We start from the raw sequence: 15,625 nt of genomic DNA, 5'->3' as shown, positions 1-15,625 counted from the left end.
AAATGCTGAACTACATTAGCTCCGTTATGTAAGATTTATCAAGCTTTCATGTTTTGCATTATTGCACAAAATAATACAAAAGCAGTTTCTGTGAATGGTAATGCTTTTTTTTAAAAAAAAAGGTATACCCATCCTGTTTTAAGATGAGTTGTCCAGATATGTAAAGCAATTTTTCCAAGTACCTGAAAATAAATCCTATTTATATGCCAATAAAGGTTTGAGATTGAGACTGAATTGAATAGATCCTATTATTTCTGCCTCTTCATATACAATTAAGTATTTACAGTTACATTTGGGGCGGGGGGGATGAGTCAAGTGTATAGAGGCATCCTTCATCCTGACACTACATCATAAAGGCTTAAAGCCCCCAGTGGTGAAATGGGTCAGTGCTTCCAGCTGTTAACCAGAAGGTTGGTAGTTCGAGCCCAACTAGAGACAGTTAGAGGAAGGATTCCTTCATTGCCAGGGACTGAACTAGAAGACCCTCAAGGTCCCTTCCAATTCTATGATTCTGTGATGAAATGATTTTGCCATGGACTGCAAACATTTTAGAAGACCCCATGAGGTGCAACATGTGCTTCTCAGAGAGGATATACTTTGACATAAATCCTAATTCCTACCATCACACCCTTTTCTTACTAAATTTGTGCATAACAGTACTTGGATTCCTTTCTGCAACAATATATTACACCTCTGTCTAGGCTTTGTTATCTGGATTAGGTATATTGAGGATGTAATGTTTTTTGTTTTGTTTTTAACTGACTTCAAGTTTTATGTTTTCATAACTTTCAGAGCCAGAAAAAATAATGATTCAGGTTTAATTTCTTTCCCATTTTGCATCATTTCCCCCCTCAAACTAGAGACACCTTTCTACCTTTCTTTCTTTCTTTCTTTCTTTCTTTTAAAAAGAGGAAGGGAAAATATGTGTGGAAGAGAATATGTTTGCACTCCCGTTGCTGAAGGCAAAGATTAGTTGGCTGATGGAAAAGAAAAATTCCTTCATTTCCTTTAGCTCAAGACATTGTTGTGGTGAGATCTTCTGTAAAATATTTAACACTGCCAACACTTTGTTCTATAAAGAGTTGCTTCTGTAGCTGTAGAACAAAATGCCCAGAAGAGTCATGGCTGTTTGCAAAGACCTGAGATAAATAAATATATAAATAAAGGGCTGTGGCCCGGCGATGAAAATGTTCCATAATTCATTGGTGATATTCAGCGTTAGCATTTCCACAGGAGGAGAATCTTTTCTCTTCCCAAATTCTGTCCATGAAATGGAGCATAATGCATTCTAAAAGCAGGATTTGAAACAAGGGCATCCCCACCAACCCCCGGCTCCATCTCCCACTGGTGACCCTGCTGAAAGAAGGCAGCTTGTTGGTCCACCACATATTTCTGTATAGCCAGAGTCAGCGGCAGTCGGGCTGTTCCTCCAAGCTGCTCTGCTGGCAAAGGCTGCAGCCCTAGTTATGCAAACAGAAGCCCCGCTGATACAAATTCAACTTAAGGACATGCAACATGGCACGCAACGGCAGCCTAGACTCCTGAATCAAGGCTCCAATTACCCCCTGATGTGCACCAGAGGCTCCCGATGATCACTGTTTTCTCCGCCACTGCAATTTTTGGGGGGCAAGGGGGAGGGAGGGAGACTCTGCATGCTCAGGAAGAATGCCAAGGCATCACAGAACACCAAATGCTGACTCGCCTCTAATCTCTCATGCAGCTGCTCTCTCTCTCTCTTGCTCTTTCTGTGCTGTCACTAAAAATACTGTCTCTAGATGAACTGTCCACTATAGCTGCAAAAATTAATGCTGTGAGGGAGAGAAAAAGAGCATGTTTATATGAGCTCTTATTTGCTCTCACAGTTTTCCATATTCCATACTGTCGTTCTGATCATTTTGGTCCTCCTACCTCCCATCTTCCAACTAAGGAGGTTGGACAATTCTGATGAAACTAGGAAAGGGAGCAGAAATTGCTGGTGTTCACTCATTCATTCCACATCCAGAAAAGAAATCAATCCAGATCGGTATTCGCTTTTGTGTTTGTTGTTGCTTTCAGTCCACAAACAATATGTTTACTTTCCTTCCATGTGCATTGCGTTCCCCCAATTATGTCCCTGCCCCACATTTGTAGTGCATTTCCTTGGGATGAAACAATGTAATGACAATTTAACTTATGTAATATACATAATTAATTAAACAAGTCACCTAATTTTGCCACAATGGACAACAAGATGAATAATGCAGTTTTTGATGGAAGGTAAACTGCAGTGGAACAGAACCAGTGCTGCAGGCGACATATATAAGCTGTTATGGAAAACAATGCTTTTATACCTCCATACTTCCTACAACCAGTTCTGCTCTCTGCCTCATCAGTTCCATGCACTGCTTCAACCACAACTAAAACCTCCTTTGTTCAGAACTTCATTTGTTTCCTTCCTTCCTTCCTTCCTTCCTTCCTTCCTTCCTTCCTTCCTTCCTTTCTTTTGTGTAGACCAGGGGAAAAACAGATGAACAGGCAACAAAGAGTGCTTGAAGAAGGGAAACTTCAGTGACATTCTGGCTCTCCACTGCTCACTTAGAATCACACAGTTACAGAGTTGAGACACCTAGTCTAATAAAATACAGCCTTCTTGGCAGATGGCTGGCTGCCCAGCTTCTCCTTAAATACCTCCAGTGAAAAGCAGCCCATCAGCTCCTGAGGCATCCTCTTCCACTGTCAAACTACCTCTACAAACTTTCTCCTATTCTTTAGGGCTCCTCACAACAACTTGTTTATTCAGCATTCATCCTGATTTGCTTACACAAAGCTTATGTGGTGGTTAGACTATGGACACATCTGGAACATACACTTTAAGTATGTTAGAATAGCACTTTAAATGTACGGTCTGGATGTGACTATAGTCACATAAGTTTGTGCAAACAAATTTAGTAGTATAGGGCTGTAGCATACTGCCCTATAGCTGCAGGTTTCAGGGCAGTTCACAACATAAAATCACAATATTATCAATGCTGAAAGTAGGAGTTGTTTGACAGTAGAACAGGCTGTCTAGCATCTCTCTCTCTCTCTCTCTCTGTGTGTGTGTGTGTGTGTGTGTGTGTGTAAGACCCTATTCATAGACACTATTGCTAAAATGCAAGGGGCAAAGCACAGATGTGTCTATTCATAGACACTATTGCTAAAATGCAAGGGGCAAAGCACAGATGTGCCTACTGACACAGCCACATCCCTACATCTCCATTACTGTTCCTGTGGCCACCCACTGCTATGTTGGGGGCTGACGGTTATGCAAGAGAAACCCTGCTCTTTCTGAGCAAGCTAAAGATCCTAGAAGGTCAGAGTTTTGCTTTGTGTAGGGAGCATACTCAAATAGAGCAAGCATCCTGCTGCAGACATTCAGCCACCAACATTGCAGGGGGTGCGGGAAACAGCAGTAACAGCGACAGAGATGTGTTGGGCACATCCCCACCCTCTCCTTCAAATGAAGGTAATCCCATCTGAGAGACGGGGAGAGCAAACGAATAGGGCATGTGTGTGCTTCAAATGCATTTCTTTACACTGGAACATTTGCCAAATACACTTAGAAACTGTGTTATGCATAAGGGAAGAAATAGTTTAGGAGTTAAAACCATGTAAGCATGTGTTGCAAAAACAGATATGCTTTCCTTCCTATTGTTGAGTGCTGGCACTAACGCAATCTTGCCTCCTTGCAACACTACTCTCTCTCACATCCCCACCCCCAATTTCTATAATTCAGCTAGCATTGGCATCCTGGAGCTTTACTGCTGAAGGGGTTTTTGCTCACACATTATATAGCAACTGTTTATGTCTTAGAACAGAGCTATTTATAGTAAAGCTGGATCGGGCAACTATTTCCAGAGAAACTGGTCATTATTAGCAGGGTGGGTTTTTTTGTTTTTTTAACCCACATACTTTGTTCTGCCTTGGGACCAACTGGAGGCAACTTGTGCACAAATATGACATGGTTCAGTTCACACACTGCTAAATCCTCCCCATGTACAGCAGTCCCCTGGCCACAACCATATGGAGGTAGTAGTGCATGAGCAAAGGGAGACCCACAACTTCCCAGAGGTGAATGTGCATGAGAACAGGACACAAAGAAGTACCAAACCAAGTTTGAGGTGCTTTTACTGATGTACAAAGCCCTGTTCAGCTTGGGACCAGGATACCTAAAAGATCCTCTCACCCCTTTGCATGCATAACTGATTACTGAGCTCTGCAGGAGAGGGCCTCCTGCAATCAGCATCTCATCAGGTGGTCTGTTTCATACACTGTAGATATTTGCCCTTTTGTGCAGTGGTACTTAACCTATGAAACTCTCTCCTGTTACTTATCAGACGCGTGCTGACTTTATTTGGGTTCTGCTGAATATTTCCCTTTATCAGAGAGCCTTTCATATGGGAACTTCAATTCAGTTTGCTTATGTTTACTTAACACACAATCTATTATGTTTACTTAATAGATTGTGTCTATTGTTTATGGTTGTTGCTTTCTAATTGTTACAGTTGTCATATGTTAAATTACATACCTGCTTTTATTGCTGATGGTTGGTTTTTTATTTTATTGTGAAACTGTTTTGAGTGGTTTCTTGAAGCTACAAACATGAGCCTTACCAAACTGCGGGAGGCAGTGGAAGACAGGAGTGCCTGGCGTGCTCTGGTCCATGGGGTCACAAAGAGTCGGACACGACTAAACAACTAAACAACAACAACAACCCATACATGGGGAGAAATGGATTAATTTAAAAGTACACACCTCTCCACATTCCAGCAAATCACTGCCAGGAATCTGCTTGGTCATAGGAACATAGTTCCTTGGGCCATCTAGCTCAGCAATGCATACACTGACTGACAACAGCCCTCAGGGGCTTCAGGCAGGGGTCATTCCCAGATGTACCCGGAGACGCCAGAAATTGAATATTGCACCTTCTGCATACAAAGCAGATGCTCTTTTGCTGAGCTACTGACCTTCCCCTTGTTCATTCCTACTTGTCAGCTCATTCTTTTCTTCATTTCCTCCATGCGGCTCTAACCATGGAATTACTCTACGTGGAAGATTTTAGCTAGAACTGCAGGCACGTGACACCTAACAATGATCTACCCTATTTGTGGTTAGAGATGTTTGGAGGGACCATCTCATCAAATGATTCGAGGGGTAGGAGAAATTATCCCCAAGGGGTTGGAGGCTTGACACTATCAGTAGCACAGCTTCCATCTCTCTCTCCGCCCCTCCCATCCCTTTCCTGCCTTAGTTCCTGCTTTGCTGCAGGTGCTGCAAAGGTCAAGATTAGCATCTGTTTTTGGCAGCTTGGCCACCATTCTGCATCTTCCACAATTCCCCAGACTCAGATTTGTTCCAGGGCATAATGGAGGGGAAATGGCAGCTACCATACACATGTATACGTATATACACAAACACAGTGGGGGGGAAATCAGGATAGTGGACTTTTTTTTCTAGAGGGGCGGAAGAAAAATATTACTTTCAGCAGAAAAAAGTATCACCTGATAAATTTTTGCTCAGTTCCAATTCTAGAATGTACGAGTTGTCATTAACAATGAAAACAGGAATTTTAAACAGGTGTCTTGGACTATCTGACAATTGCCCTCAATCCAGACTACAGCCCTGAAACAAGGGAATATCTGCATCATGATGCACCTCCAGAAATGAGATGGAATAGGAACAAAGAAGAAAGCTGCCTTATTACAGGTTGGAGTGTTTCTCCATCTTGTGCAAACTCATGCAGTCTGTGTCCAAGGTCTTAAGCAGATATCAGCTGGTACCTGACCGTATCAGCTTGAGATTTTTTTTTTTTTAAAAAAGCATTCTCAATAAAATTAGCCAGCATTTCTCCTAGTACACACATCTTTGTAAGAATTTTCCCTGATATAATGTATCTGTAAAAGGTAAAGGTACCCCTGCCCGTACGGGCCAGTCTTGACAGACTCTAGGGTTGTGCGCTCATCTCACTCTATAGTGCTGTCCGCAGACACTTCTGGGTCACGTGGCCAGCGTGACAAGCTGCATCGGGCGAGCCAGCGCAGCACATGAAAACGCCGTTTACCTTCCCGCTAGTAAGTGGTCCCTATTTATCTACTTGCACCCAGGGGTGCTTTCGAACTGCTAGGTTGGCAGGCGCTGGGACCGAGCAACGGGAGCGCACCCCGCCGCGGGGATTCGAACTGCTGACCTGATGATCGGCAAGTCCTAGGCACTGAGGCTTTAACCCACAGCGCCACCCGCGTCCCAATGTATCTGTAGATGCTATATTAACCATATATGTATATTATGCATTCTTTACCCTGTTATTTGCTTTTTTTTTGCACAGAAAACTGGGCTGAGTAAAATTCAGAGAAGTGTGACATTTCAAAGGATAGCTGAGTTTTGGTTTGCTTTTCAGGAAGTGTGATTTAGCTCGATTTACCTATAAATGCAAACTGAACTGAATTTCTTCTCCATCTGTGACACCCTCCCAATTCATGGCAACAGCCTTAGACCTTGGACACAGACTTTGACAAATCAGCACCAGACGTCCCTCGACTGTCTTAGTAAGCAGCCATTGGGGAACCTTCTTCTGTACAGAACTGCAGATATGACAAAAGGATGCAAACTGCACAAAGGTGAGTTGGAATGTCACAGAATGTATAAACTGCCATCCAGGAGTTATTCTACAACCCTGCAATTATCTGGGATGTCTACATAAACTGTTCCTTGCATCCCCCAGTACCTGCATTTGAAGATCTGAGGTACATGCAACTCTTATGAGCTTCCATAGAAAGGGGTGGGTCATTCTTTTGTTGCTGTTGCTTATTAAATTTATATCCCACCCTTTTCCCCCAAAGGAGCCCAGGGCAGCAAACAAAAAGCATAAATAAAATAAAAATAATTCCAGTATATATGCACACAGGGAAACACCTCAAAGTGCTGAAAGAGGAAGGCTTTCAGTAGGTGCTGAGACGATATAAGAGATGACACCTGTCTAATATTCAAGGGGAGGGAATTCCAAGGAGGTGTTAGTTGCTAATAACGGACAAGACATCTTGTCTGAAGAATGTTGATGATGCAGGCACAAAAACATGGGATATCACTCAAAATGCCCTGTCATGAATTGTGAATATGATGTGAGCATTGAAGATGGGTTGGGTGCTTGCCCCATGATAAAAGGAGTACCAAGGGTGAGTGATTTGTGATTTTCCCAATCATATAGACTTCAAAATGCACTAGTGATGTGGGATGCCTGTGGGACATTGACACGAAAAACATACAAGGACAACTGTGGGACAGATTTAAAATTATGCTACTGACTTCACATCTGACCCGAGTTCTCCAACTGTCAAAATGTATAAGTAGAACTGTGGAAAGCAAAGACATCACAAGGGCTGATTACATTTAGCTGTACCATCTCCTGTGCTCAGATGTTATTTGTGTCAACACTCCAAAGTTAGTTAGTATGTTGAGTTTTCCCTTTCGATATTTTATTCATCAGTGTGTGAGTGTGCGATTTCTATCTATCCCTCTATCTTAATGGGTAAGCTGAACAGATGCAAATGATATTATGCCAATACAATCATATTAACTGACTACTTCAGAAATACGTTACAGTTATTTTCCCAAGCTTAGTTCAAAGAAAATAAAACAATTCAATAAAAGTGCTTGATATTACAATTAGAGCCCTGAATAACTTAGGCCCAGGATATTTAGAAGACCATCTGTTGGATATATTATCATTATTTTTCAGCTTCTACAGCATAGGTAGGCAAACTAAGACCTGGGGGGTGGGGGCAGATCCAGCCCAATTGCCTTCTCAATCCGGCCCACAGACGGTCCGGGAATCAGCGTGTTTTTACATGAGTAGAACTTATCCTTTTATTTAAAATGCATCTCTGGGATATTTGTGGGGCCTGCCTGGTGTTTTTACATGAGTAGAATGCGTGCTTTTATTTAAGATGCATCTCTGGTTTATTTGTGGGGCATAGGAATTCGTTCATTATTATTTTTCAAAATATAGTCCGGCCCCCCACAAGGTCTGAGGAACAGTGGACCGGCCCCCTGCTGAAAAAGTTTGCTGACCCCTGCTCTACAGCCACAGCAAGTGCTGCAACATTCCAACAGTTTTACTTTACCCCCAAAGGCACATTCCTCCATTGTTTCCGAAGATCACAGGGCGGTTAACAACATAAAACTACAAGATGAGAACACGAAATACAAAATAATCACAACAACAACAAACCAATAACCTCCTTCCCACAAAGACTTTTTTTTAAATTATTTTTCGTTTATTATTATAGGATGCTCATGTATAGCGAGTCAGATCATTGGTCTATTGAGCTCAGTATAGTCTACACCGACAGGCAGCAGCTCTCCAGGATTTCAGAAAGGAAATCTTATCAAATCCCTCCTGGAGAGTCTGTGGATTGAATCTTGGACCTTCTGTGTGCAAGGCAGATGCTCTAGCTTTTAGGTACTGAGTGAGGCAAGTAAAAGTCTGTCCTGGAAAAAGACACCTTTCTCCAATGTCTTTGTTTGAATTTGTTGTTATTGTTTTATATTTAACGTTGCTTTCCCCCTTTCAGTCTTTTTAAAACAAACATTGTTGACGGCACTTACTATGTTGTTCCTCAGCCTGCCCTTTGGATTTCTTTTTAACGAGAGTAGAAATTATCTGATAAATAATGAAGTAAATTTCCACAGTGTATGAAAATTTGATTATTATTATTACTATTATTTTTACAAAACCACCATGGATGCTCACGAAAGCATACATACCCAAGTGTATACATTTTCTACATTTTGTTTACCCAACTGCTGTCTCCTTGATAGTTCTGTTTAAGTACAAATTGGCATGGCTGAACCTCTTTCTCTCTCATACACGCACACCCACATTGAAATAAATCTATGCCTGTTTTTAATGGGTTGCTTCATTACCGTTCTCCCCATCAGACTTCCTTTCGTGGTCAGTATCGGTGAGGGATAGCGCTGAGTTTGCGCGGCTCGATAAACACGAACTGTGCTCCGATTTCATTCCGGACATCCACATCCTCAAGGCCTGATCTGGTGAGGCTCCTCCTTCTGTCTCGGTATCGACATCAGAACCCATCTCTATCGGATAGCCACACTGGGAGACAGCATGCATGTCTGGCTGGTAGCCAGTGCATAAGATATGTGGAGTATCATGAAATTCCATCTCTGCAAAAACAAACACACACCAAAGAAACAGATTTAATAATACATTTACAGACACACACACACACAAAGAGAGAGAGGGATCATTCAGCCTTTGCCTATTTTCCAAAAGATTCACTCATAGCATCTTCTATGGCTCCAGCTTTTTTTTTCTTTTTTAAAGTGTTATGGCCTGTCATTCCCTTGTCCCTTCCATCTTCCAGCCTCAGAACTTCCTCCAGAGCTAATTGTGCATATTCTGCCAGCTGGGTCCAAGGAACAAGGGCTGCAGGCAGCTCACTCAAGCTCACTCACTTCCAGGCATGTTCCTGTTGACAGCAGCCTGCTGGCAGGATCAAATCTATTTGTTGTAGCAGGAGCTATAGGGTGACTCGAGCCCAGGAAGTCTGATGAATGCTAATTTGACAACACATTTCAAAAATAGGCAGAATGTGGCCATCTATTGATATTTTAATTTTGCAGGTGGCATATGTGACACTGTAAATATATTTGGAGACAAGGCTTTTGCTGGTACAGAGCAAAACTGTTGTGGGAGAGCTGAAAAAAAGGATACTTCCTTTCCCTTCAAACGCTTTGCATTGCCTTCACAGAGTATTTCCTTAAATATGCATGCTTTTGTAGTGCTCCAATTCCCACAGGATGTATTTTCTTTGAAGCTCTTATAGTGCCATAAATGGTGGTTTTTAGCTTTGCACATCTAACCTTGTTACCTACAATACTGCATATTCCCTGGAGGAGATAAAACTCAAAGTGGATTTATGATATTCTTAGGCTCTCTTCAAAACACACATAAAGCCAGCAGGTTGGGAACCATTTTCATGTGATGGAAAGCCACAGTGCAGATGTGTGCAGATGAACAGCATGGCTACATAAGCTGGGACATCTGAACATGCATTGCAAGGATAGGGAACCTTAGGCTCCAGGGATGAATGCAGCCTTACAGGCCTCTAGATCTTTCTCCAGGCTTTCCCAAGTCTTTCGCCAGCCACACACCCCACCAGCTCTGCTCCACAATGTCTATGTCTAGCTGGAAAGAGTCTTTAAACTGTGACAATGCTCCTTTGTGGTCTGGGTGAAGGGGTATGTGCGTGCCTAAATATGCATGTGAGTACCCTCCAACATTCCTCAGATGAAAATAGGGACGTTCTATTCTACATCAGTGTGCCCTCTATGCCCCTTATATACGCACACTGCCCCAATGGCTGTTACTAAGAGGAGTATGTAACAATACCATACCAGCAAACATCTTGGTTATATGTGGGAGCCTTATCTGGTTAAAAATCCATCAGACCGCCTCGGGCATCAGAGGAGGCACACGTGCTGAATGTTTACGGGGAACACTTCCATGCCAACAATGTAGTCTCTATGGTCGGCGGTTATGACCACACAAGCGGGGGAGCCCTTAGGCCATTCCTGCCACCACCAGTACCGTAGTTGGATGCATTAAAAGGTACTGTCTGGCAGAGCCGAGGAGTGCAGCAGCAACAGATGGTGCACAACCTCTTCCTGCTATGCCACCATGAGAGGTGGAGCCTCCTCCTCCTCCTTCCTTGTCTCCACTCTCTATGCTCCCTTTCCCCGCTCACAGAATTTGGAACTCTGCATGACACAATGAAAAGCCATGGCAGCTTAAAGGTTTTTATGATGCTCATAGCATTTTGGGGGCAGTTGGAGACTATGCAAGTGTGTAGAAACATCTGAATTTTCAGTGGCTGTAATGTCTACTATACAATGGTAAGAGTTGCATCTATTGTGCCACCTATTTTTTTTTTAATCTGGCCCTACTTACAATTTAGGGTTGGTAAAGGTAAAGGTACCCCCTGACCATTAGGTCCAGTTGCGGACAACTCTGGGGTTGCAGCGCTCATCTCGTTTTACTGGCCGAGGGAGTCGGCGTTTGTCCGCAAACAGCTTCCGGGTCATGTGGCCAGCATGACTAAGCCACTTCTGGCGAACCAGAGCAGCGCATGGAAACGCTGTTTACCTTCCCGCCGGAGCGATACCTATTTATCTACTTGCACTTGACATGCTTTCGAACTGCTAGGTGGGCAGGAGCAGGGACTGAACAACAGTTGGTAGCATGTCTCAGTTCCAGTCTTCTCAATTTCTCATTTTTCCTATTTTAAATTCAGTTCTCAATGTTTCCACATCAGCTTGTGAATTTTTATATATTATTATTATTATTATTATTATTATTATTATTATTATTATTACAGCCGTAACTTGGTTCTCAAATTTAATCCGTTCCGGGAGTTGGACTCCCGAAACAGTTCAAAAACCAAGGCATGGCTTCCGATTGGCTGCAAGAGCTTCCTGCAAGCCAATTGGAAGTCACAGAAGCCACGTCGGACGTTCAGCTTCCAAAAAACGTTTGCAAACCAGAACACTCACTTCTGGGTTTCAACGTTCAGGAGCCGATTTGTTTGACAACTAAGGCATTCAACTACCAAGGTTCGACCATACTATTATTATTATTATTATATCATTCATCATCATAAAAACTCATTAGCATTTTAATGCAAATTACAATTTTGTTTCTTTCAGCTTTGGTTACTATGAACATTATTGTAAAGCAAGTCCCCTGAATGAGCACCTTCCCCTAACATATGCATTTTTATTGATGATGATGATGATGATGATGATACCCCACCCATCTGACTCAGCTGCCCCAGCCACTATAGGCAATTTCCAACAAAATATAAAAACACAATGAAATGTCAGACATTAAAAGCTGTCTTCAGATTTCTTTGGAAAGTCATATACCGTATTTTTTGCTCTATAAGTCTCACTTTTTCCCTCCTAAAAAGTAAGGGGAAATGTGTGTGCTTCTTATGGAGCGAATGCAGGCTGCGCAGCTATCCCAGAAGCCAGAACAGCAAAAGAGATTGCTGCTTTCACTGCGCAGCGATCCCTCTTGCTGTTCTGGCTTCTGAGATTCAGAATATTTTTTTCTTGTTTTCCTCCTCCAAAAATTAGGTGTGTCTTGTGGTCTGGTGCGTCTTATAGAGCAAAAAATACGGTAGTTGTTTATCTCTTTGTTTACCTTTGTAAACATTCTTTTAATAGAGAACTGCATCACAAAATCTGGAGATGTGTGAATTTTGAAGGGTGACTATGTATCGGTTCTCATACTGTTTCAGAAAGTGCAAGTTTCACAGATTCAGCTTTAAATGCTAACTGAATTGAATCTTTCCCTCATCCCTATCTACCACTCACAGGTGGCCCCTGGAAGACTGCCCACAAGGGAATGTGGAGTTTAGATGGAAGGAGGTTCCCTACCCCCAGGGGAATGCAGTAAGTAATTAAGTGTGTGTGTGTGATTCTGAGAGAGAGAGAGAGAGAGAGAGAGAGAGAGAGAGAGAGGCTTCCCTTGACAACAAAATGGTGCAATGACTACCCACTTCTAGCAATGGAGGCTGGTCCACCAGGGTGAAGCTCCCACCTGTCCACCTGCCTTACCAACCAACCCAGCAGGCCGAACTGCCTGTTATCTTCCTCATCCTTCATCTTGGTGTTGCCTTAGCAGGTAGGAGGATGGGGACAAAGCTGGAATTATTTGGCTCTGCTTGCCATTGGTTCCGGCTCCACCTATGGCTGACCTCTCTGCCTCAGCCCTACTAGTCTCAGTGAGCACCAACTGCCACTGCTTCCTCATAGTAGTGCTCCTCTCCAAAGGTCCGGGTGCCCATCCTCGCCCTCTTCTAACAAACCATCCCACTCCCTCTCCCCAAGTTCTCAATCTTTTTTCTTTTCTTTTCCAACAGATGCTCAGCATTTCATATCCACTGAGCATGCCAACACCTCCTTTCTGATTTCTCAGTGGCCCTCATGGGTTTTATTGCTATTTTTGTAGGGATTGGAACCCTGGTCTCCCAGTTCCTAACGCAATGCTCTAACCACTACACCAGAGTGGCTCCCAATCCCTGGCCCTGAAGGGAGAGAAAAGCAGTAGTGCTCCTAGATTGTAGTAACTAGAGTGGTAGGATTTTAAAGCTCCCCCTTAATCAACAACTTTCCTGATTACTAAATGAATAAATTTGGGGCTGAGTGGGATGAAATCCTCTAATATGAAGCAAAACTAACCAACGAAGACACACACACACACCGAGCCCCACAAAAAAGCACCACCGCAGAGCAACAAGAAGGTCTCCTTTAATCCCAACAATTGGCTGATGGCAGCTAGAAATGTTTGCACTCAAATTCCACAGCTGCATCCCTGGAGATGAGCGCAGGGCTTCCAGCCATGTGGCCCCACCTTTAGAATTCATGCCTTGGGGCAACACATCGAAGTCAAGCTCAAGCAACCTCAAAGACAGGGAAGGGAAACCACATTTATTTTGTTTAGTATTTTGCTTCCTTTGCGTCTTCCACCCACCCACCCGTATTAATCTTAAGGCCCTAGGGGAGAACTTGTCTATGGAGTGGCAGATCTAATTTGTGTTTTAGTCTATGTAATTGCTGCTTCAAGCTGCTTCTGCAATAGCTGCCACAGGACGAATGGAGCAGACGCAAGGGAGACATTTCCCCCGCCTCTTTTTGACACTTCAAATGGAAGTGGGGAATGGGCCTGATTTAGAGTACAGGGAAGCAAGTACAGAGCGGAATCCTGTGGCAAAACTTATCGCTACCATGGCTACTTCTATTGGATGTTTGCTTGGCGTCAGAGCGAAATATTGTATGTGGCAGTTGAGACCAGGAAAGGGGCTTGTTTTAACTTTTGAGACTTCGGAACACACACACACACCATCCATTGCAGACAGTTCCAAGCAGACAGTCTAATACTGTGATTAAGATCAAGAGAGTCTGTAGGGAAGGAGCCAGTCTTTGAGGCTTATGCCATTTAGGGCTCTAAACACTGGTGTGTTTACAAACCAACCCAGATGCTTGGGAAGTTGATGTGAATCTTAATCTGCTTTAGTTTTTTTAACATTTAACATTTTGACATTCATTTTGTATTGAATTTTTCTTGGTGTTATTGTTTTGTAAACTGCTTTGGGGTTTTCTTTTTTTTTTACATTCTAGTGGCAAATAAATTTTATGAAATGAAATAAATGAATCGGTCACTAATGCAGCTGTTCTAAAACAGGGGTTATATGTGGTGTAAAGGGAGCCCAAGGCAGTAATCTGGGGTCCACTGCATTTTGGACCAACTGAAGTTTCGGAGTCGTCTTCAAAGGCATCCCCAGGCAGAGTGCATTGCAATAATCACATCTGGAAGTAGGAGTGGCCAAGTAATTTCTGTCCGAAAGTGGCCATAGCTGGCAAACCAACTGCAGCTAGAAAGGGGCACTCCTAGTCACCAAGGCCACCAGAGCCTCAAGAGATAGTGCTGAATCTGGGACCACCACCCCAAGCTATGGACCTGCTAGAAGTACAACCTCATCCAGGACTTTAAAATTTCAAAATCAGCACAGCAGTTAAAAACAATACAGAGCTCAGACAAAGACAGAAAACACTGAACTGAGTCTGCTCCAGTGTGGAGAAAATATATATAACCACACTGAGATAAAATGTGTGTGTGTGTGTGTTGTAGGAAAGCAAATTGCAAAATATTGTATTCAATCCTTTCTGAATCTAAAATGTGGTGCCCAATTAATGAATGGTGAAATGAGTTGCCTACAGAAACAATACTTCTTTTTCCCCCTTTTACTATCTGATTTTGCAGCAGCAAACCCTCTGTTTTGCATTTCTATACTCCTGGGCATTTAATTTATTCTAACATTTAACTCCGCACATAATGGAGTTTTTGCCATTTAAAAGAAGAAAAGGTAGCATGTTTAACAAAGGAAGGGGGTGAGAGTAGAGTGTTGAAGAGTGTTGGAGGAAACTTTGCAAAAGAAACATCCACAACTAGTGATGAAGAAATGCAGTCTGCAGATCTGAGCAACAAAATCATAGGGTCTGATTTCTGATATTGGGTGGGTGGGATTTTTCTGGGTGGTGTTTGTATGTATTGTTCTTCAGAATTTGCTACATACCAGGGATGATGGAGTCTCAGAAGTCCCTTACACAGAACTTCCAAAGTACTTGGCAGCCAGTTGGTTGTTGGGTGCTGCTTGGATATCACAGTAGAAGGTGCTTCGCCACAGACCTATCCTCAATTAGGGTCGCCATATGTCCGGATTTTCATGGATATGTCCTCTTTTTCAGGGGTAAAATTTCTGTCCAGGGGGATTTTTAGAATCTGCAAAAATGTCTGGGTTTTCCCCCTTTGGTTCCAAGGGAGAAAATGAGTGCAGTAACATCCCTCCCCAGTGCCTTCAAACTGGCTGCAAAGCTGCCCACATCGTGAGGAAAGTGCAGGCTGAATTTCTCTGGAGGAGGAGGCACTGGCAAAAGCAGCATCAGCGGTGGCTCTGCTATGCCCCAATGCTGCTGCCCACTGGCGGAGGAAGAGGAGTGGGGAGGAAGTGCACCTGGCAGTGCA

At 43.0% G+C, this 15,625-nt stretch overlaps 1 protein-coding gene across 8 annotated transcripts in view; it reads right to left on the bottom strand.

Annotated features, from left to right (window-relative positions):
* The window catches only part of TENM1 (teneurin transmembrane protein 1), a 408,277-nt gene that overhangs the window by 251,287 nt on the left and 141,365 nt on the right, over window positions 1-15,625 (bottom strand). For all 8 annotated transcript variants that reach the window (XM_053373197.1, XM_053373202.1, XM_053373199.1 and 5 more), the window contains exon 3: window positions 8,941-9,201. In XM_053373197.1, the coding sequence (XP_053229172.1) occupies window positions 8,941-9,201 (261 nt within the window). The remainder of the gene's footprint in view (window positions 1-8,940; window positions 9,202-15,625) is intronic.

This window comes from Podarcis raffonei, chromosome Z, assembly GCF_027172205.1.
Source record: "Podarcis raffonei isolate rPodRaf1 chromosome Z, rPodRaf1.pri, whole genome shotgun sequence".
NCBI lineage: Eukaryota > Metazoa > Chordata > Lepidosauria > Squamata > Lacertidae > Podarcis > Podarcis raffonei.
The sequence above is the reverse complement of the archived record's forward strand: the minus strand, read 5'-3'. Positions and strand labels throughout refer to the sequence as shown.